Below are 26,719 nucleotides of genomic sequence, written 5' to 3'. Positions count from 1 at the left end.
AACACAAATTCTGAGAAAGAAATTACTTTTGTAAAGTGGCCGTGCTGTTGGGTGTAGTTTCCTTCTGTGCTTTTTTCCTTTTACTTCAGTGTCAATCAGACTGGTACAAATCTCTTGGAGAAGACAGACATCATTCAAGAGAAGGAGTAAAGGTAAAACAGTTGTTCTTACAGAGAACTTGTTTATTTTGTAATGTCCTTTCTTAAAATGACAGGTATTTAATTGAAATAGTTTTTCTTGGTATAAAATATATCCATCAAGCTGTTGACATGAGTGCTTTGTTGAAAGTGAGGCATACCCCAGTGTTCCAGACTGGCTGTACCTTTATTTACATTTGCCAACAAAACACCTGCCAGATTTAACAGCAAATCACCACACAATATAATGGATCTTTAAGTTGGCAGAAATGAATGACAGGCTTCTGTGTTTTCTATTGCCCGGATGAAAGAATACTTGTGTGGAATAATAAAGCACAAAAATATTTTGCATAGAACAAAATTTATTTGGCCTTATCAATACTTTATCTGTAGACCTAGAAATCAGAGAGAATAGACACTATAGAGCATATAAAAGTAAGGAAATTAGAACACCCTTTCAAATGAATTGTGGCCTTTAAGTACTCAAATATTTGAAATTAATTGTTCTTTGGCATATTAATATTAAGATCAATATTTTTTGTAAGGGAGCATAATTCAGGCAGAATGACAGATGAATTACTTGTTGCACTGACATGACACCCAAACAGTTCACTGTGATTTTCCTGCAACAGAAATGAAAGGTCAACAGCTTGAAGCTGAATTATCAGCTGTGCTGGGGTTCCAGCCACCATTCACCACTGGGAGCCTCTGCCTCCAGACAGAAGAACAGCTGCACTTGAGTCTTTCTCTGTTAACCAGGGAAATTGCCCCCATTTTTAGTTGAGATTCCTAAGAAGCTCCTTACAAGGTAGCCTGAACGTGAGAGATCCCTAACTCTGATGTCCATGTTCACACCCTGTCCCCAGACACAGCATGCCAGAGCTGCATTCCTTTCCTGGTGTGGGCTGCAGAGCCAAACACCCAGGGCTTCCTGGCAGCTGGAGCATTTGTCTTGATTCATAAGAAGACACTGAGCTTTTTAGGGTGTTATTTAAAAAGTACTTCCCTTCAAATGGCCCATGAAATACACCTCATGTTTTGAATCTGTAGACTTAAAGAAGGGTTTGCCATTTTTTCCAGCTACTGTACAGAGACCAGTGTGAGGTGGGATGTAAGGAATAAAACACAGTAATGGGAGAATGTCTTCTTTACATGCTGTGTTCTTGCATAACATGGTCTTTCTTAATATCAATTCAGTATGATGCTGAAATTTCCTGATTCATGCAAAAGGGATTTGGATATCTGCACCAAGGATAACACCACAGGAGACCTTCCCATGTTGATTTGCAAATAAGCTTGTGTTCTCTCCCATCTTTAGATGCTTATCCACGATTCTGCTCCACGTGGCAATTTGCTTCCAAGAATGTTAGTTCACATAGAATTCTGGAACTTGGCTAGTCACGGGGCTAGCGACGAAACCTGTCTTCCTCAGGACACTTGTTTATATATGAGGAGGTAAAGAATAGTCCCTGTCACTTATGCCTGTGTTTCATTCTTTTTCTCCTTCCATTTTTTATTTAATTTGCTCATGTTTAAAACTGAGGGAATGAGCTGACAGGAATTAGTTTAAGTAGCCCAAGACACTAAAACTTTTTTACTGCCATGACTGTTGGCAATTATGAAAAGAATTGCAATAGGACATGCACTCCGAGAGTTTGTTTCTCTTTCTGTAGTAAATTTGAATAATTTTTTTCTGTGTGTGACTTTCCTCTCTGAAATTCTATGAGACAATATGACAGGGAGCTGTAATGCTTAATTATTAAAAATCTAAATATATAATATTCTGCTGAGAGGTAAAAATGAGCTTTTGTAGATCTCATAAAATTGTTTGAAGGCAATTCTCCCAATTATGTAATGAAAAATGTAAAAAAGACAGAGGAAAATATTAAAAATTATAGAAAACTCTGTGCTTAATTTTAAGACTATTTTGATTTTTTCAGAAACTGTATTCTCATTACAGTCTTTGGAATGAATGTGTTTAGAGTTTGATATGACACTGGAAGGGTTTTGCTTATTAGACTCAGGTGAGTGCTCCAGGAGGCTCTTGGAAAACCTCCAATTTTCCCACTTCACTATCAATTAATTACACTCTTGAAGTTCATGAAGTTTGCCTAATTATTTTGGAATGTTTTGGAGCTGCATTTACATTTTGAGCAGTGGCACAGTATATGAGAATAGAGTCCAGCTAATACTATGTGTTGAGAAAATGACACTGTTAAATGTTCTGTAACATTTAAGAAAAGAGGTGTTAAGAATTGGTGTAAAGGTCTGCATGGCCACTTCCTGTATCCTGGCAAGTGTGATCACTGCAGGCTACAGGGGAGGATCAGTGTAGATGTGTCCTCTGGCCTCCCATAATTACACGTGGTCAGAAGGCAGACTGAAGGTGACACCCAAGCCCATGGTAAAATGTTGTGTCCTCTGTGTGTTTCTAGAGGAAGAAGGATGCTGACAGGCAGAAGGAACAGGAAGAAAGGATTCTCACAAGGTGCTGGATTTTTGCTGTGCAGCACATTAGAGTACCTGTTCCCAAATGCAGCATTTATTGTAACAGCAGAATGACTGTTTCACTAATATTTCCCTGTAGGATAGAAAAGGACTTCTGAATTTCAAGAATTGCTTTGCTGTGTAAATAAACCCAAGGGCAAAACTGACATGAAGTTTCTGTGCTTCTGATATGCCAGTTAAGGAGTAAAAGGATCCTTCTCCACTCTTCATTCTTTCTTGTACTATTGCTGGTGGTGTGGCTAATATTTCTGAAGTCCTGATGTCTATCAACTGCAGTTTTTTAAGTATTTCTAAGTTGTCTGGTAAAATACTATGAAAACAGTTATTTTCAATATAGGTCATCATTCAAACCTTTAAGATGGAAAACCCAAAAGCTGGAGGAAAAAACTCTAAAAAATAGATTTCTTTGTAGTACAGGTAGATTGATCATCGGAGATAGGCCAAGAACTTAATTTTCTTGGGGTTAGCATTGGTTTGTTCATCACTCAAGTTTATATTTCAATTTTCCAGTGTCCTGGACCTAGCTTACACATATGTTTTTCTCTGAACTTGAGGAAGTTTCCAGTGCCACAAACTGATAATGGTTAGACTTGACTTTAGAGACATATGGTTTTCCTTGGGGTAACTTTTTAATGATAAATGAAGTAGTTACTCTATATCCAGTAAATACGTGCAGTCACCTGGGACATCTCCAGGTACAGGTACCTGTTTAGTGTAGAGGTGTTACAACTGCAGTGCTGTGAAATTTTAAGTATGATGGGTTTGGTTTAGACCATGTGCTGCATGGAGGTAGTCAGAAATGTGAAAGATGCATAAAACAACTGATACCATGAATAAGTAGAGTGCCTGAATATCTCTGAAAATTCTGGTTGTTTTTCAGAGAGAAAGACCAAAATATTCTGAAATTTTGCTCCAAGTACTTCAAAGTCATTGCAGTGACAATATCCATTACTGTCCAGTACTATCCAAATCTGCCAGGGACACACTGAGGTTATGTCAGGTAGTGGGGCTACAAGTCAGTCCCCTCATGAAATTATCCTGGCATATCTTGTTTTAAAAATCTAGTAATTCCTCTGAAAAAAAGAAATTAGCAAAAACAATTTTTCTGAAGCCCAAAATGTTTGTGGGCCCTGTCACAGGGGGAGTTCAGAATTCCATACAGGAAGAATAAAATGACCTTGAGGACTACAGTAATACTATCTGAATGAAATTCAATAGGACAAAGTGCAAGATCATGCACAAAAACAATACAATTCTGTTATAAGCTAGGAGCTTGTTAATTGGAAATGACAGAAGAGGAGAAAGTCATAGGATGACTGCAAGTCATCAGTGGAAAACATCAGTGAATAGGGCAAGTACAATCTTACCCTGTGCTGGATGAGATATCTGCATTAGCAAAGGAAATACAAACACCTGAACTAGGTCCCACAGAAACAATAATGTGGGATATTTGTAATAATTTTCTTTTCCTGCTTTTAATTAAGGTGAATTCAAACTGGAAATGGTGTAAAGAAAAGTTACTAGAATGTTCAGGAGAATGGGAAGTCTTATAAGAAGAGTCTGAGAGACTTTGTTGTGCTTAATCCAATCAGATAAATTTATCAGAAGTTGAGCACTAAATTAAGAAAAAAAATATAAATATATTTAAGTTGGAAATAAATGTGTCCAGCTTTCAGCAGTGTGATATTTTAGACCAAATTTTAATGGTGGTCAAAACCTCCCACAAACTACCAGCCTTTGAGCTAAGATCCTTTTGTCTTAAAGGGGAAAATCTAACCTGCCTGCTAGTGACTGAAGGGAGCCAAAGAGCAAGTGAGCTAAAGAGCAATCATTTCCAGTGCCTCTAAGCATTTATAAGGAAAAGCCAATATTGAAATCAGTTCTATAAATCAGGTACTGCTGGGTTCATGTGTGGTTCAACTTTTGTTTATTTGGATTGTATTGGAGATGGAAGAAATCAGCGTAAATCACAAACTGCCAGAATGGTGTTGTCAGACTGGGAAGAGCCACAGTGCTATAATGGCACTGATAATGCAGCTTACACTCACTGACATATTCTCTTTCTGTTCTCTCTGTAAGGACACATCCTGCAAATAACTTCTGGATATTTGCTCCACTGAAATATTGCATTCCAATCTACTTTTAATCTCATTTTTCTAAATCCCAATGGCTTAGATCCAACTGGACCCCATGCTGATCACAAATAGAGCAAAGAAAGGCTTAAACTCCTATCATGCAAACCGTTTTTTCTTGAGAATTTGCCTTAATGGTATTAATGAACTCCCATAAAATTACCATCTCTGCCATGCTGCTCATCAGAAATTCTAGTTTTGTGGGCATTGGGTGTTCTGTGTTTTTTTTTTTTCTTTTTTTCCCCTCATAATGAGCTGACACTAATTTTTTGCTGTTCTTGTCATTAGCCACTTCCTCCTTGCTGAGCTGAACTAGGACTTTGAAAAACAGCACCTTTTATCTGGCATGGGAAATCAGTGGGCATGAAACAGGAAGAACTGCTTTCTTTGCAGTCCATTCATGGCCATTCAGTATGGCCATGGAGAGCTATTTTGGAGAAAAGAGTGAAAAATGTGTGTGACAAACACAACGGAGACTAGGATGAAGAAAAATCCTTGAAGACAAAAAGGTTTACAATGAAAAACAGGGAAGAGGGGCAGAAATATTAATAAAAACAAGACCAACATAAGCACAGCAAAATTACCCCTTTTAACTATTTATTTTGGCTGAAAAGAAATGCCTCAAGTCAAGTCACATCAATTTTAATTTGTACTGCAAAGTTTGTAGTAGAGCTAAATTTTGTATAGCTGAAAGTGTCTGTCAGCCTGCTCCTGAGAAGTGTCCCATGCTATTGCAGCATTGAAGGAGGCTCAAAATCATCCACTCATGTTTAAGGCTATCTTTAAACCTGGCCTGAAGATCCTGCAGCCTGAAGCCTGGTCTGCACTGGCAGCTTTGCCACCCCAGAGTTGTGTCTTTTTGTAGCCATTTCCAGTTTTTCTATGATGGCTTCACAACCAAGGGTAATAAATTGATAGCCATCTCTCCAGGATAGTCTCCCAGGAGAGAAGAACCCTTCCACAGCTGATACTTTCTTACAGGAGTGTTGTGCCACTGGAGTGAGAAAAGGTGCCCAGAAATGCTGCCAGGACAGTGAGCCCTGAAGGACAAACTCCTGACTCCACTGAGCTCTTGGGTTATGCTATAACATTATCCTATTCCTTCCCAAGTTTTCATGTTGGGATTGACATCCCTGCAAGCTCAGTCACCTTGGGAGAACACAATTCTTCTACTTGTAGAATACTTACTGTGTCTGATCCCCCTGTGTGCATACTTACAGGCTATAGCAGTACTATAGCAGTAGAATTTCTACAGTGAAATCAGTTGAGAAATTCTACAATGCCTGAGGGTACTGGAGCAGCTCTGAGAGCAGATAATAACTGAAGTTCCTCAAATGCTGTCAAATGGTAATTGTGGGCTCAAATTGCAGCTTTATTGTCACAAAGTAGAATTGCTGGAGGGAATTCCTTGAACCACCATGTCCATGTACAGAATTTTTTTTTCTTCCCCCTAACTTGAGTTTTTGTTGGATTAGATCTTCTTCACCTTCAATATTAACACTTGTTTATCTTTTGATTTTGTTAATGGTGAGCACTTAGGCAGGCAATGATGAGAAGCAAAGATGTTTTCTTTTAGGCTGTCTTTGAAGGTGATCATGAAGTAAACTTTTAACAAGAAATAGTCTTATTCCAGAATAATGTTCCATTTTGCACCTTTAAAATTTGTTCTTATGTTGACTGCATATGTTGTTTTCAAAATGAAAGTCAGAGAAATACTCTTCTCTGCATACTTTCCAAGCTAGTCCTGTGATGATTAGACAATTCCTGCTTCAGTGGAAAGTAACTAATTAATTGTCCTCAGAAGGTGAAATTATATATTTCTGCCACAGAATCAAAGGCTGATACAGAACCAAAACCAACACCTAAGTGTGCTCTCAAAATACAGGTATTGCCAGGATAGGCTTGATTTTGTTGGCCATTTTAATACCTAAGAAGAGGTAACAAGTAAGAGATGTCTTGACTTTTGGGAGAAATATTAGAATAAGATATTAATCTAATACTGTAAATTCAAGTATTCTTCCTTGAAGCTTGAAAATTCAACTTTTTTTATAGCATAATGTAGAGAATGACTGCATGATGTATAAAAACGAAGCACTGTGATGGATTGATTAGGAGATATGTACTTCTAGCACGTTCACTATCAGAAAAATGCATGATTACATGAAGACTGAAGGAATAGAAATGACTCTTCATATCTGCCACCTCTTCTCACACCATTCAAAAATCTCTGCCTATGCTTCATAAAGAGTTTCAGTTCTTGAATCACACAGCTGACAAACTTTCACATAAATTTATGTCAAGGAGTAGTGCTCGAATTGATTTAGGGTAAGTTGTCTTACTTCAGAGAGACACAGGTCTTAACCTGTGCTTTTTGAAGTAATTATTTTAGCTGCCGGTGTGACGAATACAATAGTTGTGTTAAAATGTGACAGTTTTATAAGCCACTGTGAATACAGAAAAAAAATTAAGACCAAAGACATGGTTTGGAAGTATTGTTGAGAGCACTGCAAAATATAAAGCTGTGCCAGTCTAACTTTGCATTGCCTTCAGTCTTTCTGGAGCTAGTACAGGCTCCTGTTGGGAGACATTGCTCACAGTCACAGATTAACTACTGGAAAACATCTGTGTTGGGTTCACACCAGACTCCAGGAGCTGCTGATGCTGAACAGTCATGCTACAGAACTGCAGGCAAAGAGATAAAGCAAGCGATTACTCCAACTGCAGCCAAGTGCCAATATACCTTATAATTACTTTGAATCTTTTCAGACACATTAAAAATACATTCAGTAGAGCCAGCTTCTTGCATTTTTTGTTAAGGTACATGAACTTGCTGATGAGAACACAATGCAGAATGGAGGTGAATGCAGAAAAGGCAAGAACAAACATCCTGACAGCAGCCAGGTGTTACTTGGGCTTTTCAAAGAGAACTTTCCTTGACCCTCTTAGAGCACATGACTTATTACTGGAAGTGTCAAACACTTTGTTATCTTTGTTCAGCAGCACTGAACAGAGGCCATTTATTCATAACTTGGAGTGCTGCTCTTATTACAGAATCATAAAATATTCTGAGTTGGAAGGAATCCACAAGAACCATTGAGTCCAACTCCTGGCCCTGCACCAGGCAAAGCCAAAAATCCCACCATGTGATTCTTCTTGCTGTACTGCAGTTGAGTGCTCGCAGGGTTGTGCCAATAGCGAGCTGTAGCACCAAAGTTTAATGTTATCTATGGCAGTTTCTTTCATGCTCTCATGAAAACCAAGGTCTGGAGCTGCCCTGAAGAGGGAAAGAGGGCAATTCCTGCTGCAGAAACTGCTATTGCACCCTGAACCCCACTGCTCCTCTCCTCTGTCACAGTTAGTGCTCTTACTACAGTAGCATTTGTGGCATCTGCTCCTGCTGTACTGACTCACCTTGGAGAGAGAATGAATCAGAATTGCATGTTGGTAGTGGCAGGGAGGAGAGCAGCAATTCTCAGCTTTATTTCTCTTTGTTTCTCATTGAGCCTTTTTTTTTTTTTTCATTTCTTAAATCTAGTAAGCATTCTCCATATGTGTTTAGTATTTTCACATATGTTTCTGTGTATATTTAATTGTCTACAGTAGACTCTTCCCATCTTGTCTTCCGGCTTCTTGTGTCAACTGTCTGTTTAGATTTTAAGCTATTTGGAAAGAGCCATTTCTTTGTGTATCTCCATGCAGTAAGATACAACCTTGCAGTTAATTGGAGGCTCTGAATAATCTTGCAATATAAAAAGTATAATTACTGATGGTACTCAGATTTTGATAGTTTTTTAAATGTCAATGTCTGTGCAGGAGAAAATGACATGTTCTTATCAATAACCACTTCTCTCAATGTGCCTGTGTAGATTCCAACAACTCACAGAGAAGAAATCTACAAGTAGATAGCAGTGTAACTGTAGTATCTCTGTTGGCATTTTAACAAGCCTATTTTTGTGCTAGCTGTAAAACCACATGGTTTGTGCTATTGGAAAGATTTTAAGGCTATTCTGTTTAGAGAACTCAAGCTTTATGAAGGTAAAAAGATAGAAAATAGGAATACTTCCTTTCTGAAGCATACTCTGCAAAGGCTTGTGATATATGAAGGCCTGCCCAGAACATTGTGTAAATGATTTGCTGGTAAAGGCTGTGTCATCGTACCAATGTTCTATTCTTTTAGAATACTTAGCTTAGCTTCAGGAATTCTTCATTACTGTTTGATGTTTATCTTAGTGATTTGCAATCTTATTTCCGGTGTAAAATGTTGGTACAATTAGTTTTTGGTTAATGATTATGATTTTGTCAGTAAGTAGATGATATAAAGTATGCCTTAAACTTCTAGGCTTATATTACTTTGCCACCATTTACTGCTTGGTTGGGTTTTTTTAAATTGAAAAAATTTAATTTTTTTTTTTGTGTAGTATTTGCTGTGGTTTTTAGGTCCTGATTGTTAATATCTAGGTCTTCAGTGGTTGGACTTCTAGCATTTGCAATTATGGTCAAAATGGCAACAACACAAATACCATGGGAAATACCCAAGTTTTCTTAGTAAGTTTGTACTTCATAAAAGTTGCTCCTTCTACAGTTAGCATGTGCTATCTTGAAAATACGTTAGAGACCTTTCAAAGACAAGATTATGTACTTTCCCTGAGAATTGCTGCTATGAGGTGTTTAAGATAAATGTGAATCTGTCTTCCTGTCCTTTTTCATGACAGCAGCAATAGGAAAGCGCCAATCAGTTGGTTAATGAATCCGTGTGATAACTTCATGACTCTTCATTTTCTTCCACTCTGCTTTTGGCAGGTCTAAAGATGTTAATCTCTCCACATTTGCACGGGAGAGGTCTGCATTTGAGAGAGGTCTTTACATGCTCTACCTACAAAAGACCAGTGTGTCAAAAGGCACCACTGTTGATCTCATCTGTGTTTCATTAATTCCAGTTCCCTTGTCTTTCCCAGGCAGCTGTCACCCCTGCCTTTCAGAATCTACCACTCAAATGACATTTTGGGCGTGATAACATCTCCATCATCCCTGTCCCTGCTGAACTCTTTGTACATCCTCTGTGCTGGCCACACTTCAAAGCCACAATCTCTATTTGCTCTTCTGCACAGTTTTCACTGTTGTCTATGTGAGGTGTTGGAAGATGAGTCCCTGAGGATAAACCCCTGAGCTTGGGCAACATAAATACCCTTGCATCTAATTCTCTAGTTTTGACTATATTTTGTTTCCACTTCTGCCTCTATTTTGTTTCCAGTTTCAGTTTTGTTTCAGTTCACTTGAAGGCTGCAATGATATGACACAAAACACTCTTCAGCTGTGCTTCAGGATTAAAATGTAGCCTAATATAGTGAAAAAGCTTTTGTCTTGTCCATTTGTGGCACCAGGTTTTCTTCACTTTTTGGCAAGACTTCTTGTGGGCAGAAATATTGCATTGCTTAGGAAATGCTGTTAATGGTTTGGTTTAAATAAAGACAATTTCACTATCTTGAAATTAAATACATGAAAATAATCCTCATTTTTTGTCTTCCTAAAAATAAATAGTTTGGGATATTTCTATATATAAACTGAGTAGTGGTTAATGGTATTAGAGAGGGCATGAGTATTGAAGTTGGCAAACCACCCTTTTGTAGTTGATTTTGTTTGAGGTTTTTAAAATATTTTTATTGCTTTCATGATTATTATGCTCCTTCATTTTCATAATTGGTCTATTATTGCAATGAGTCACACCCAACCATAGTGCATAGATGTGATGAATGCACATCTATATATAGATGAGAAAATATATAGAGAAAATAAAGTAGAAATTAAAATTTCTAAGGATCTTGCTGATATTTTCATTTTTTTGCATATGTAAATTATCACACTTTTAAATTTTTGAACTCATTTGAAAAAAAGCATGGTAATATTTTAAGCCTATTATGCTTTTTACATAAAACCAGAGCAAAACTAATTATTCTTTTCCTGCATGATATTGCCATCAATCGTATGAGAAGAAACAGTTTCTACACTATCAGGATTATTTTTTTTTTTTGCTAGGCCATTGCTTAAATGCGAAGTGTGTCACTTTATTATATCACAGTGCATATTTCAATGATCCGGGTGGCACAGTTATAGCACTGTTGATCTTACTGTAGTGCTGTGAAATGAATAAGTAAGGGCTGACAACTGGCAGGGAAATCGATCCAGGCTCCGCTAAGGTGGAGCTCATTATTGTGGGATACAACAGGCCAGCACTGGCTGTCAGGAGCAGGAGACTCTTTCAAATGCTGCCAAGGTCAAACCCAGCACAGTAACAAGGGTTGAGTGAGAAAACCCCGCACGGTGCAGCCACCACCCTGCTGATGTGGGGCAGAGCGTTTCCAATTCTCACAGGAGCCAACGCTTGCAGGGTGTAACTGTGGGGTGCACTTGCAGAGCCACTCTGCTCCCAGTGGCCAGCAGGCTCCAGAGGATGGCTGGGGAGGGGTGGTGTGCTCAGCAGGGCTGACAGCTTTCCATCTCCTTCCCTCTTTTGGAGGCAGGGCACCTTGACCTTTTCCAAGTTCGGCTCCCTGCTCTAAGTGGTCAGTCTCAAATTTGTGAGAGTGGAGGGTCCTTTGGCTGCCCCTCTGCTCAGGAGGAGGCCAGAGAGGCTGGACGTGTCCTGACTGCCGTGGCCAGAGAGGCTGGACGTGTCCTGACTCCCGTGGCCAGAGAGGCTGGACGTGTCCTGACTCCCATGGCCAGAGAGGCTGGACGTGTCCTGACTGCCGTGGCCAGAGAGGCTGGACGTGTCCTGACTGCCGTGGCCAGAGAGGCTGGACATGTCCTGACTCCCGTGGCCAGAGAGGGTGGACGTGTCCTGACTCCCGTGGCCAGAGAGGCTGGACGTGTCCTGACTCCCGTGGCCAGAGAGGGTGGACGTGTCCTGACTCCCGTGGCCAGAGAGGCTGGACGTGTCCTGACTCCCGTGGCCAGAGAGGGTGGACGTGTCCTGACTCCCGTGGCCAGAGAGGCTGGACGTGTCCTGACTCCCGTGGCACAGCGAGTCTGGCCAGGGTTAACAGCTGGAGAGTGAGATCTGTGCACAAAGAAGAGTGAGAGAGTTGTGTGGAACTCTTGCAGTATTAAATAAATGCAGCAGTCCATTTTGGCTGGGCCTTGGTATGAGGTTCTCACTGTCACTGTCCTGTTTACTGTGGTCAAGCATGGAAGGTCTTGTTTGAAATGTGTAAAAATATACCAGATGGCTTGGTGAAATGTTATTCACTAATGGTTTAAAAGGACTTTGGAAGTACCCTACAGAGGCAGTACATTTAAAATAGGATAATTTTAGAGTAACATTTAATGGGCTTGGAGAAATAATGAGTAATTTTAGTTGAAGATGTATTCTAGTTTTTATTGTTTGGACAATAAACGGAGCACTGACTACAACCAGTAACTAGGTAAAAGCCTGGAATAGTTAAAATTATGTCAGGTTCATCTTCTGCCAGCAAATGCTCTAGCCCAATCTACAAAACCAAAGTAGTATGCCAAATAATAAATAAAATAGAACAAAACAGCTTACAATCACAAGGCGATTATGTTCTTAATGCCTTGAGAATGGATAAATGTACTATTTTCTGCACTTGTACTCCTTGATACATGAATGAAAATACATTTAAAGCAGTCCATGCATTAAAATGTCATGTTAATTCATAATATAAATACTAAGTTCAAATGCAATATCACCTAAATGTAATCAATTCTTTGTAAACACTGTAATACATGCACACAACACAGACACTGCAAGCCAGCTTCTGACAGTTACCTTTACTACTTTCTATTATCTATGAATTATATGCAAGATGGTTGAAGCATGATTGAATTGGGAAGATATTTCTATTTTGTATAGGTCACTGTTTCTGAAATACTTATCTTGGAGCAAATGTTAAGAATACCACACAACATATCGTGTTGCTTACAGTTAAATGCTTGAGCTACACGGATCACCTAATTGTTTTTGCTTTACAGTACTGCTCAGCTCTGTAGTCAAGGGATTACTTTCTTTAGGCACTAGGGAGCAACAGTTCTTCACTTTTCTGTTATCCATATTATCTGCTCTTTCTGACTTCTCTAAGCAGCAGTTATCAACACATGGAACTGATCCTGGGGTTTTCCACATCTGTTGCTTAGTTTAAGGCAAATGTCCCAGACATACTACCCAAATTCATTTTGTTGTTGTTGTTATTTCAGGGTCATCATAGTTGTTGTTTAAATTGGGGGGCGGGGGGGGCACGAGTGGAATCTTTCCTCAGAATGGCAAAAGGTAAAGCAAACAAATGGTGCAAATAAAGACTGTATTTTTCAGCCAGGTATTTAATGTGTTTTTTCCCTGACAACACTGCGAAGCTCTGGTAGATGCTGTTAAGGACCAGTGTATTTCCTTTCAGTCCTCTGTACCAACAGCCTCCAGCTGTTGAACTGGCACGTGCCCAGGATATGTATGTACAATGAATGTAAAACTCTGATTATAGTGATGTGGTGGAAAAATGACAAGTGTCAAGCAATAATCTCAATTTTTTTTTTTTTTTTTTTTTTTTTTTTTGCAATGAAGCTAGGATGAATTCACCTCAGCTCTTCTAAACTGATTTGAAAATTGACTGAAGCACAGTAATGAATAAGGAATATTGCCAGTTTTGATTCCTGTAGTGTTGTATGTGATGCTTAGCATATGAATTTTTTTCAGATTTTTCCTGGTAATGTCTCAGAACTTTAGAAGCACCCCAGAATGCCTCTCTCAAATAGGCTGGATTTCAGAGTTTACCTAAGGCATCTGACTCAAGGCTGCTCTGAGTCCCTGAATTTTCCCAGGTGCTCTCTCTGCTTTTGTCCTTTTCTCCTCTGCCCACACTGCTGGCCCATCAGCTCTGAAATGATTTAGGTAACATTCTCTTGAAAATTCCAGCCACTGAATGAAACAATTGCCAGTGCTGCCTAGTTTATCTTATGAGCACAGATTTCACTGTACACTTAGTGGCCCTGTGAGCATTAAATAATATGCAGTCAAGCAGCTTGTCAGGCCATATCATTACTGTATTTGTAACATGCTCTGCAAAGCGAGCACTGTGCCATCACTGAGCTGCTCAAGGAAACAGTTAATAGGGTCATTGCCTCATTTATCTGGAAGGAAGAGTAAAATTAATGGGTAGGGCATTGACCTACTATGGAGGTTAAAAAATAAGTTGAAGTATGTCCATTTAAGGTGTGCTATACCACTAGGTAATCCAGAGCAATGGATAACTGATTTGTAATTATACTGAAGTATTTCACTAGAAGGAATATATTCCTTTATACTATTTTCCTGTTATCTGTGTGACACACATCTTGACAAAATATTCAGTCTAGAGGACTGTGTGGACAACTTGACGTATTGCCTTCAAACTCTCGCTACTTGTGGTACATTTATGCTGGCAGTGTACAATTTGGTTTCTAGATTTTCATGCCAAATAGCAGATCTCTTTGATTCATGGCTGTCAGAAGCATACATTAGAAACTGCTTTGAGGAGTTGTATTTGGAAGTGTGAGATGACAGCGTGCTGGTTATTTTTAAGCATTAATCAGTTTATACATAGTGGAAGTGATTAGGAATACTTCTGCATTTTCTTGTCTCCTTGCTTACGCATCCCTTTCTTCTTCCAAAGTTTTGTCAGTGGTTGTCACTCAATCAGATTTTCTGTGCTTTCACTTTGTCATTCTTGTTATTCAGTGCCATAACCTCCAACTTGTAGATATTATTCTCAGGCATTTTTCCTAGTTTGCTTCCAGAATTGCAGATGGAAAGATAGTTGCACAGAATATTGGCTTACACTAGGTATTTGCCAACTATAATTGCACACATGAATTAAGGTTTGACTACACATATAACTGCAGAGAAATTGTAGATTAAGTGGTTATACTTCAGTTTGACTCTTAATCCACTTCATTTCACACTTTCTATTTTCATTTAACATGGAATAAACTTATTTATATGCCTACACATTTGTCTACTCAAACTTGCTGGTATTGCCACACTTGAAAGCCTAAATCTAATTTGATTAGAGAATATCTATTTCAAAATACATACATGTTTTTAAAAAGTAGTAAGAAATAAGTAGGATTGATATTTTAAAATGAAAGAGCTCTTTTACCTATTTATCTTGTGAGTTAGAAATAAAATAAATTAAACTGAACTGATGTGATAGGTACCCATGCCTGTTGAAATTAGATGTAGCTCTTTAGAACTCTCCCAAAGAGGTAAAACCATCCTTATAGGTTAACTGAGTGTTATAATTTATGAATTCCTAATCAGTTAGACTTCAAGACTCCCTGATTCAGAGTCATTTTAAGCATGCAGACATTTGGTTTGCTGAGGTCAATGGTCCATAGTGGAGGTCCCAGTTTAGCACATCCTAGTCTCCTTCTGGACTGTGTTCCCATTCCCCCGTGTGATGCTTTTAGGGTTTTTTTGGCCAAATGACTTTTCTACCTGAATGTTTGTAATTCATCTGAAAATACAACCTTACCTGTGAAATAATTCCTGCTTTAATTTTAAAGCAATCCAAGGTAACCAAAGTAAATTTGTAATTACTTTTGAGTTCTATTAAAAACTCATGATCTCCATGGCCTATGTTCTTAAGTCTTGTTACCAAGACAGATGTTATGTTTTCCTAATAACTACTGACAACAAATTACATTTAGACACTATATCTTTGTTAGGTGATGGCATGGCTGCCAAAAGGGCTTTGCTCTTATATAAAGGAGTGCTAGTGGGACTATTTTTGCACTGCATTTCCTAATCCTTAAGAACTTCAGGGTAATATTGTCCACTTAGACATTTGAGAAGTACCTATTGAACTTTATTCAAATGAAGCCCAAACATGTTTTCCCAAAGTGTCCTTCTTGATAAAACTTGCACTGCTTGATCAATCCAGTTCTGTATGGACTGGTTCTGTTTTCAAAAAGCTTTTTAGAGGGGGTAGTTGCCAGAACCATTATATAGCTGAAATGTCACTAATGTAACAGAAGCAGGGAAGGAAGCCACATACAAGCCACATTTCTTCCTGCATTGCCTCTGGGCTTAGTAATTATTCTGTTTTAATGTGAGAGTTTAAATTAAAAATCTGTTAGAAAGCATTGTGCTGTATTTTTATCAGAGCTTCAAAGTCTGCCTTTTTATCAAAACTTACTTCTGATGGTTTTTATCCTCTTTTATCTTTTTTGAAACAAAGGTATTTTGAAGTATAAGACAGGTAAAGTATCTTTTGCAATGGATCTGTGAAAAGGAAGCTGAGAGGAAATCTATAAGGTAGCTGAAATGCAGCAAAGTAGCATTTGAAAGAAATAAATGGAAAATTACAATGGAATTGTGCCAAATAACAGAAAAAAATAGATTTTTTTTTTGCTTGGTTTACATATCAGAAATCAAGACAAGGTAACATACTGCATTTTTACTATTTGTACAAATTATGTTTAAACATCAGTCAATCTTCAAGACCCTTGAATGTACAGCCATAAACTCAGGCCTGAGAAAGACCTGCAGAGATACAAAACTTCTTTTTCTGCTTCATGAAAATCAAGAGTTTTGGACTTACAGGGGATCTTTGATTGAATAAAGAGTTTAAAGAGATGGAAGCATTCCATTAATTCTTATTAAGGGCTCTTATAACTGTCATGCATGTCTGTATGGATGTCAAGATCTCTTCTTTGCCACTGCATCATTCTTATGCATCACCCTTGATTAAAATCCCAGTGTGGTTGCCTTCAAGCACACGAGATCCTACAGCTCTGCTGTGCACCAAAGGAGGGACAGCTCTGAGCTCATTTCATAGCCAGTGGCTCAAGCTGGGGACACATGCTTCATGCTCTCAGGTATTCCCAACTCCACCTTTGCTTTAGTTTGCTATTTAGGGAAAAGAGATATTGTTTTGTACATTATTCTGACATTTTTACTATTTGATTTCTACTTAATTTGAGGAAAAGGGAAAACTTTTCTAACTGAACTTACTAACAACTGTAGCAAGTTTGGCTGACTCCCTCATAAGTTGGGAACAGGCCATTCACTGTGGAACTGCATAATATTCAGCAGGATATCTGCAGGAAAATACACCTATGGCAGTATTCCTCTAAACCATTTTTTTTTCCAGAATCAACTTATTCCTCGAGCCTTGTGAATTCCAGCAGATCGGTGGAGCTAGGACTAACAGCTGTGGGGGGGTTTCTGGTACAGTGGGAAGGGTACAATAGGAGATAGTGCCCTAGCAGGAAAAAGAAGGCACTAATTGTCACAGATTTAAAAGCATGCTACCTCTTCATAATGTTCATATATGAGTTAGTGATCTGCTCCATGAATGTGCCACCTTACTTTGAGGGCAGCAAGTATCTGTTTTGGCTGGTACAATGGGACAGCACATGAACTGAACTTGCATGAACTTACTGAATGCATGAGAGCAGCTCATGCATGAGATTAGGTTAAACCAAAGGTTCTGCATGATCCAAAAGTTGACTGTGAAATGAGAACTATCCTTAATTACATTGCTAATATAATAAACAGTAAGCTGTGAGGAAGGTTATTGCAACTAGTGTCATCTTTGAAGCAGGGTAATTGTCACTCTGGGTTCATCAGGACATAAATGAAAGGGAAAAGCCCTCAGTGATATAGCATGTAGGACTATTCTTCCTTCCTTCGTTCCCCATGTCATTTTAACAGCTCAAGTTTAATTTCAGTGCTGGTCCCTGGAATCTTTATGACCCAGGGCATATGTGAAAAGGGAGTGTAAGGCTGCCACTCTCTTCAGAGCTGTAGTGAGCCTGTGGCTTTCTTCCTTCACAGCTTCAAGAGAGATGTTTTCTTAATGGTAGATGCTTAAACTTTGACACCTGCGTAGGCAATTGGAAATTGCTGTGCCTGTTGAGGTGGTTGTGCTCCCATTCTGTTAGTACAGATCAATTCTCACAAAAGGAGAACAGGGAGGCTCTACCTGCCTGACTGAATCAATTTTATATCAGAAATGGAGAGATAGAATGGGAGCAGGTGGAATTGTGTCCTTACCTGGTTTTCATAGGATGAAACTTTTCATCTGACTGTAATTCTATAAGCTTTAAAAACATCTTGTGATCTTCTGGGCAATAATTCAGGAATTAAAAATGTCTTTAAAATAATCCAGTGTAATGTTGGCAGAAAGCTTTCAAGAAAAAATCCTAAGAGTACAAGTAAACTAGCAAACTCTGTATTCAGGGCTGTGCTGACATCTTTAATTACACCATCAATTATGCTAATTTTAATGCATACTTGAGAATGTGATAAAAATAAACCAAAGGAGATTATTCGTTAGCTGTCATTTCATGGCTGAAATTGAGCTGAACACTTAAAATAAGTCTGGATGAAACGGTACATACTATGCCATAGGGACCAATTCTACATAGGCAGCAAGTAGAGCAGGGTGGAAACTAATAATTCTTCCATCTTAGTTTTATTTTATGAGTCACTGCAAGAAAAACTAGCTTAGATTCTTTTTTTTTTTTTCTTTTTTTTTTTTTTTCCCAAGGGGGCTGTAAGCTCTTACCTGAAGCCAGGACAAAACTGAGAACTTCCTAAAGAAAAACCTCTTTAGAATAAAAAAAAAAAAAACAACCACTCATTGCATTTGGGATTACACAAAACTATATTCTTGGTATTGACAATAAGTGATTTCAATTATATCAGCAGAACAGAGGTTCACCTCTTGTATTGAATCTCTCTGTCAACCAAATCTCGTTGTCCACCTCTAGTTTAGTAATACTTTCAATTATGCCTGTATTTTAACTGTATTTTCCCAAATTTCTAGTGGAGTACATAATATTTCATTCATTAATGCCCAGAACACTGAAATTAGAAGGTTTTCTTCGATGCTGAGTGTAGCTGACTTACAAGTATCGAACCTGAAATTTCTCATACTGCCTTGCAAAAGGGAAAAACTGCAAGAACAGTAATTTTCACCCTCAGAGAAAGTACATTTATCACTTGGATCTCAGTAAATAGCTCATGGCCTTAGCCCAGACTCTGTATTTGGGTTGATCTTGATTATATTGTCCACAGTTTACCTCCCATGAACTCAGAAATCCATTTTTCTCGAGCACATCTATACAATAAAATCTCTTGAAATATGCAATATGTCCTAGAGCTATTTGTAATTTTCACAGTAGGTCCCCCATTTTTTTTTAACCCAGCACATATACCTCACAACTAGGAGAGCAATAATACTTTTTTTTTAGAAATAAATTATCTAATATTTGTCCTGAGGCATAAATGAACAGGTTTTAAATGGTAAAGGGTCCTACATGGCTACACAAACAAACAGGAATTGTTTAATGCTGGGGAATAGCTCTTCATCATATTTAACAAGTTTTGCTTTAATAAAGTACTTTCCATTAAGATAGTGTGGAAGTCAGCATAAAACAGATGCTGCTAATAAGAATACTGTAAGTTTCCAGGAGGCTCAGTCCAGAGCAATATACTTGGTGATCTGCTCAGCAGAAGTCCCAGCCTCAGCATTCCTCCCCCTTTTCTGGGATCTTACCACATACCAAAGAAGGAGCTCCATAGATGAGCAAGACAGTGGTGGAAGGTGAGGAAGGATGTTTTAATTCCAGTTTGCAAATAAATTTAATCTGCCGTTTATTTCCTTTATTCATACAAGAATAAGAATAAATGAAGAATTTAATGGTGACTTGTTATTAATGCAATGTACTTACAGTTCTCAAAAGTCTTGCACGTGTACACACATTTCATTTGTGACCTTTTCTACTTAATGTAAACACTTTCATCATGTGCATCAATAAAAGGGATGGTAATGACATCTATCAAACAGGTCTATATGGAAATGTCAGGAGCTTAAGGCAGTTTTAATGGTGGTATGTGTGGTCACAAAACATTTCTGACTAAACTGTTTTATGACAATAGCTATGAATTTGTACAAGGTTAGAAATTTAAATCCTTTGCATTAGTTTTTTTCTTTTGAATCTCTAAATTCAGTGTCATGCAGTATCTCAGCAAGAGCCTCCTTTACATTTCCTTGAAAGTAAGTCCTAAGTAATATTTGTGAACACACATGATCTGTTCCTTCGTGTAGTGTCCATGGCCCCTGCATTTTTCAGAGGCTTATTTTAGGGGTGTGTCAGCTGCTGGAGGAACATAGCACTCACTGAGTAGCTTAGATTCTTAAAAAACCAACCCATTGCAAGCTACTTCATGGGTGAAGCCTGCACTGTCTTCACTCCAGTTCTCTCTCTTCTGGGCTCCTTTCTGCTGAAATGTGGTGAGCCATCAACCAAAAATACTGGCTGTGTGCATAGTGTGGATCTGTCAGCAGCTCATCATCTGAAATTTTTGAAATACAGAACTGGAGTAGAAATCCTCTGAGAGTGCAAATTGTTGTGGATACTTAGTCTTGCAGTGAGAAAAAAATGTTTCTACATGGAGAAATCTATAAACTGTCTTCGCACCCAGAATAAAAACTTTTCTATTTGAAAGTTCTGGGTTAAAAAGAAATTTCAATAGTCCATAAAACGAAGTTTTTCCTAATTGCTGTTAGAAGGAGACCTCCTATCAAATTATCATTTGCAGAATTTCAGCTCAGGAGAAATCCACCTAAACCTATGCTGGCTTACTTTTAATAAGTACCCAGTAGTGCCTCATTTTCAATAATCTTTCAGAGTAATTTTTAAATATAGGCACTGTAGACTTATCTATTGTATCTATTTACCCTGACTTGTGGGCAAAACATTAATGCTAATGATGAATTCCACAGAAACCTCTCCAGTAACTCTGCATGTCGAAGGATTTCCCTGTGGGGTTTGCTTTTACTCTTGAGCAGAAGTTGAAGAAGCCAGTGCTTATGCAGATATAGATCAGGAGTCACACAGTGCCTTAAAACAATGTAGTTCCTATGCTAAAAAAAACCTCCAGCCTGCTCTCCACATTTAGATATTCCAGTTCAGAATATCAGCATGCTCTTCTGAAGCTTTAGTAGCCTAAAGCACATGATAAAATTAAACTAGTGGTGCCAAAGCAGAATTAGAGTAAACAGCATCAGCATCTGGACTCATGGGTAATGATAAAGAGCAGAAGACCAAATATCTGTAGCTTGTCCCCCAGAAGAGATGCTGCTCTTGAATTGACATGTGTATCAAGCAACTTGATTGTTCACTTCCTTAGCCTGCTGCTTAATATCTCCAGGTATCTTTGTGCTTCAAGGGCATTGATGCACATCTTGTTTAAAACTGCACAGCCTTAGGCAAGAGGCAGAGATGGGTAACATAGAATTTAGCACAATAGAACAGTGTCTCTGCTAAAATCCTAATCTGCTATTTTACTTATTCTCCTTCCCCAAAAATCCACCAAAGCAAAAAAACTTTGAATCAATGAATATCTGCCAAATATTTGAATATATAGATGACACCTAGCATTCAACAGAGCAATGGCATGGGCTGCTATGCATAAAAAGTGGGAGGTGCTGCTGGCTGGAGCTGGAGGGGCAAGAAAAAAGAATGAGGAAGTTGAAAGACATAAAGGTTTCAACAGAAAGAATGAGATGATTCTTGAAAGGGAAAATCTACCAAGACAAATGTTTATAATGGAATATAAGATAAAAACATTTACTTTGGTTTCAAAAACAAAAAGTAAACACTGTTGAAATCTGTGACTATCACTTCATATTCCTGTTTCTTTTAGAATTCTCTGCAATTATCCTTTTCTCCAGCTTCAAAAGTGTCATAAAGGAAATTAGTACTGTAAATAGGGTAACTGTAAATAGGGTTGCTGTGTTGCTGCATTAATGCCTTCTTGTCTTTAAGCTTTGAATAGTCTTTCTCATTGAAGGAGGCCATGAGGTTAGAGAGAAGGTGATGGCTTGGAAACAAACCCATTTCTACCTCTGATTGATCTCAGGGCAGAGCTAATAGGACTTGGTAATACCAGTCTTTGTTTGCCCTGCTGTGTAAAATAAAGATGTTGTGTTTTGCAAGTGCCTGTAAACATTACCTGATGGATATACAATAATAATCATTATAACAAAATTATAAAGAATTGCTGAATCCTTCTCTGACCTAAAACATATGAAAACACAGGAAGAATCACTGCTTTTCAACCTACTTCTATTTTATTCAGGCTCCTCCATTGATGATTAACTTTGCTCTGGAGAGAATTTTATTTTAGACTATTGTTCATATTCAGTAGCAGGGTCAGCTTGTTCTTGGATATGTGGCTATTCTTGAGTTGCAGTGAGGATGCAAGAGAGGGCTGATGGGAGCCAACATATCTTTTTCTCTGAAAAGACAATTTTGATGCAGGACTGGAGGTGCTCTTAAAAGTAGAAAAATAATGAAAACAGAAGTGTGTGAAGAAGGTGAAGAACCAACAGTACTCTCAAGTAAGAGTTTGACAGTATTTGTTTACTTGTGAAGTGTTGCCTGAAATTTGTGGAATCTGGAAAACAAGATTCAGACATAGCTGAGAGCAGGCACTACAGAAGAGTTTTGAGAATTTGAGGGAGGAGAGTGGGAAAAAAATCCCCAGATTTCATGAAGAACTAGAAAATTCTTGACCTATGGCTAGGACCTAAAGGCAGATCTTTAGACAAGCAGTGTGACCTTTGTAGGCACATGGTCTTCACCATGTGGCAAAGGCAAGTGAAGGAAATAAAAAGCTAAAAAATAAGGCAATTTCATCAGAGGATATGAAAAAATAAAAAGCAATTGGGGCATCTGACATGGAAGTCTGGGGCTTCTAGAAATCAAAGATGGGAGAGAGCGAATGCACTGGAGCCCAGTGCTCAGGAGGCAAAGGAAGTGCTCTATAGATGCCTGTGAGGAACGTGGTCTTCTGAAAGAAGAGGGCAGGGAAGACAGAGGGATCAGAAAAGAGAAAAGCGAAAATCAGATCAGCAGCAGGTCAACTTCATGATGGGAAACCCTTTCAGAAGACTTTCTGGCAGGTTTGTCATCAGAGTATATTTAGCACCATTAGGGTAGGGTCTAGCCCATGAGCAATTATGCAGAATATGAACGTAAAAGATGGAAAGAACCCAAGGTGGAGTGGGAGATGCTCACTCCCTTGTTTGACCTCTAAAATCTCACTGTCTAATGAAAGGATGGTGACTTCACCAAAACAGGAAAGCTGGAAACTCAATTTTTAATTGTCTTCTGAACATCTTTTAAGAAGGCAAGAGGTATTAAAAATTATTTGTAGCAAAAGGATCTTTTGTCATGAGAAACATTTTGTATTTAAAAGTGTTATACCCACAAAGAAATTAATTTCATGAGGACTAGCTAAGTAACCACAGAATCTGCCTATATAATATCCTTTATCTGCTCATTCTCCCAAGTCCTTGACTTGCACAGAGTTTACTTGTTGGGGTTATGTTTGTCACTGGAATGTAAAGTGTCAAACTGATATATGTACCCAGGTCTTGGTCTGGGTAGTGATTTGTGTGTGGTAAGATCAAGATGTTTTGGGTGGAACTGTAATTTTTGTCTTTTCTTCAATTTGCAGCACTACTGGTTAATTATTAGAATCACAGAATATTCTGAGTTTGAATGTAAGACTTCTGTTCTTGGTTTTGTGAGGGGGCATTTTATTTCAGTACTTTTCATTGCACCAAAGAGTTTTGTATGTAGGACAGATATGAGACTAGATAAATAAATATTCAGCACACAAAAGAAAAGGTCAGCTAAATCATATCTAAAGTAAAAAAGATCACTTGCTTATAACTGTTGCATGTGTGAAAACTAGCACTTACTGTGAGTGTTTATGTGCTGCTTTGTACATGATTTGGTAGTACAGACCCTCTTTCAAAATCTTCAAGTTGAATACATCATAGAAGTTTTTCCACATATTATAAAAGAGAAAATGGATATTATATTTTTGTGTGTACACATCTGGGGGTACAATGCCCTGTCTTTTAGAAATTATTTAGATTCTAGAGGGACTAATGCAGTATTTTTGATAGTTATGGATTAACACTGAAATGCTCATATTTCCACAAATAGCTGTCTTTCACTATTACAGTGAACAGAAATATTGCACCAATAGGAATGGAAAAATTCAAATCATCTGGCAGTCTAAAACTGCCAGAAACCAACAACTAGTCTCAGTTTATCCAGATCCATTCAACACATGCTTTTACAGAAACAGAGGGAGCTGCTGGTTTTGATTCAGTCTTAGGAACTTTGTCATAGGCACTTCTTCTTTAGAACTGAGAAACAGAAATGGATATAAAAGTTTTGGTCAGTATGTAGTTTTCCCAACACTTGTCCCACAGTTCCAGAGGAAGTTTTACAAGAGTATTTTTGATGAATTTTAACAAACCAAATGCACTCTGTAAAAGCTTTATAAGGCCCATCAGCAGTGATGCCTTAGAACATGAACAACTGTTGTGACAAACATCTCCCCATGAAGGCACAGGACATTTGCAGCCAACTCCACTTGAGAAGGGGCCTCATTGCAATTCACTCAGAGAAGAACCAACATTTGCTTCTAGACCTGAAATATTGCCACTATTAGCAATAATGTTTATGCACTGTGAGCTGATGACCATGATGCAGAGTTATACTCCTCCTGAAAAAGAGAACAAAATGTTTTGCTTTGTGTTGAATGTATTTGAAAGATCAGATCTTTCTTTCTCACTTAATGTACAAAAAAATCAGAATGTTTTGACAAGAAGTTTAAAAGCCAGTGGAAATAAGCATGACATTAAAAAGGCTGTTTTCTCTCATACACATACAGAGTGGTGAGAAATGATAATGAAAAGGTCAGGTTTGGAAAGGTTACAGAATGGTAGCTCAAAAGACACTTAGCAGCTTGTTGAGCTCCACAATACAATACTAATTGGTGACAGTGTGCAAGTGGCCTTCAGAAGGGAGACCTGAAAGCACCCCCAGCAAGCCACAAACAGTTTATCGGGCTACCCAAGATCCCAGGATCCAGTGTAATAATATTTCTTTTTTACCTGCAGGTTTTTTTTTTTCTTCTTTCTCTCCTTCATATTCCTCACGTGTTTTATTTATTTGTAAATAAATGAGATCTTACACGAGCTGTGCCCAGCAGTAGAGTTTACACTTATTTCTCAGAGAGACACAGCAGCATGCTACCAATGCTACTTCACTGTCTTATTACTGAGAAGGACTGATCTAATACTGAACTTCAAAGATGCCTATTCTGCCTGAAAAGTATTGCTTTCTAGAAGGAACACTTTGTTTTCCAAACAAGGAAGTCAGGAGCAAATTGACAGAAATAGTTTCTTATCTGAAACAGGTCTGAATTTACATTTTTGCGTATTTTTTGTACTAAAAAATTCTCATTTTCCCTAATCTGAGAGCCTCCTTACCCTGAACTATGAAGCTGCAGTCCTTGTGCCAGTTTTTTTCCCTGAGCATCAGCAATTTTTGCTCCTTTAGCCAATGTGTCTGTGTTCTGGTGTAAATGCAAACCTCATTCATCGTGACAGTGGTAGTCAGTCCATTTCCCTATTTATGTGCTTTAAAAATATATAGACTACTGAGTTGAAGAGAAACTACAGAGTTTTATATGTAGCATTTGATATCTGTGTTCTTCATGGCTGAAGAATACACACTAAGTGCACAAGATGAAGGCCTGCACCATAAGCATGGGATTGAGTTGAACTCGTCAGTTTTAGCCCTCTGTGCTGCATAGGAGAAAGCAGAGAAAGGTCAAATGAGGCTGTTTAAAAGGCACCACTCATCAAGTTTTAATGAGTTTTTCCAGAATGTAAATAAAATTGCATCCTTGCATTTTCCTATCGAAGCTATTTTGACTCTTCATGATCAAGTGGTACCATTTACTAGGCCAAATTAATCTGAATCAGATGAGGACATGGCCTCAGCAAAGGCTCTGCCTCTCGAGCTGGGACGGCTGCAGCCCAGCACGGCACATACCTGCACAAGCCCCCTCTGCTGCTGCTGACAGTTCATTCAGATCCATGGATCTCACCGTGGGGAAGGAAGCTCATTGCACAGCTTGTTCCCCTGCCAGTGAGCTTCCATACATTGCTGCAGAAAACATGCTGTATGAAAAGCTGGCTGTCACATCATTTTCACCATATGCTCAGCTTCAAAATGAAATTAAACAGGCAAATATTCGGGGCTATTTATATGGTCAAACCCATCCTATTTTATTTTTTTCCCTATGTTAAAAACTGCTAAATTATGAGGCTGTGTCCTCCTGTTGATACAGCCCCAGGATGCAGCAGGAGGATAGGAGCAGCAGGATAAAGCAAAATATTAAGTGATCATGAAAGTCGATTATCCTGCTACTTTTGTAACTACAGCAGAAGTGTTTAGCCTAGCAGCTGCCAAGGCTCTTCTTTTTTGTCATCTGTTTTGGTAGAGTTCATTTACTTCTTTAAGTGTTTTTATACCCCAAACTAAATCTTCAGGGCCATTTTTAAATAGCAGAAGAGATAATTCTTTGCCAGCAATTCAACATTTGCAAGCCTTCTTTCAATAAAAAGGTGTGCTAATCCTCTTAATAGGGAAAAAAGATGTCAGGAAGGAAATGTTTCTACAATTTCATAAATACTATGGTTCACATTTTTAAATGACAGCATTTTAAAGCCAAGTCAGATGCTGCAAGAGATCCTCTCCAACTGCTGAGGAGAATTTTTTATTATTTTCCAAGACTTTGGTTCATTTCTGGTATTTCTCTTTTTTTTCTGTTTCTGTTCCTTTTTTCACTTTTTTTTTTCTAATCATGGACATTACTATGGTTATCATCACTGTAGGTAGCATGTAGAACTTTTAACAAGAAAACATGAGCTGGTGGGGTTTTTGGGGGGCAGGGGGTAAAGGGTAGATTGGTTGCTTTTTCAAATTATAATTAGTCAAAAAAGATAACAGGTCTAAGAGTAAATTCCATACTGAAATTAGTACTGTGCATCTAATGTAGAACATAAT

The 26,719-nt window shown here is 38.3% G+C and overlaps 2 protein-coding genes across 2 annotated transcripts in view; one reads left to right on the top strand and one right to left on the bottom strand.

Annotated features, from left to right (window-relative positions):
- Window positions 1-26,719, top strand: part of TENM1 (teneurin transmembrane protein 1) — an 838,901-nt gene that overhangs the window by 42,655 nt on the left and 769,527 nt on the right. The window lies entirely within an intron of this gene.
- LOC137482780 (uncharacterized) lies at window positions 11,331-25,748 on the bottom strand. Its single transcript, XM_068205381.1, has 2 exons — window positions 25,703-25,748; window positions 11,331-11,803 (listed from the first exon to the last, which is right to left on the bottom strand). The coding sequence occupies exons 1-2, from the start codon at window positions 25,746-25,748 to the stop codon at window positions 11,331-11,333; spliced, it is 519 nt and encodes a 172-aa protein (XP_068061482.1).

The sequence above is a fragment of the Anomalospiza imberbis genome, chromosome 14 (assembly GCF_031753505.1).
Source record: "Anomalospiza imberbis isolate Cuckoo-Finch-1a 21T00152 chromosome 14, ASM3175350v1, whole genome shotgun sequence".
Classification (NCBI taxonomy): domain Eukaryota; kingdom Metazoa; phylum Chordata; class Aves; order Passeriformes; family Viduidae; genus Anomalospiza; species Anomalospiza imberbis.
This window is presented reverse-complemented; position numbering and strand designations above follow the sequence as displayed.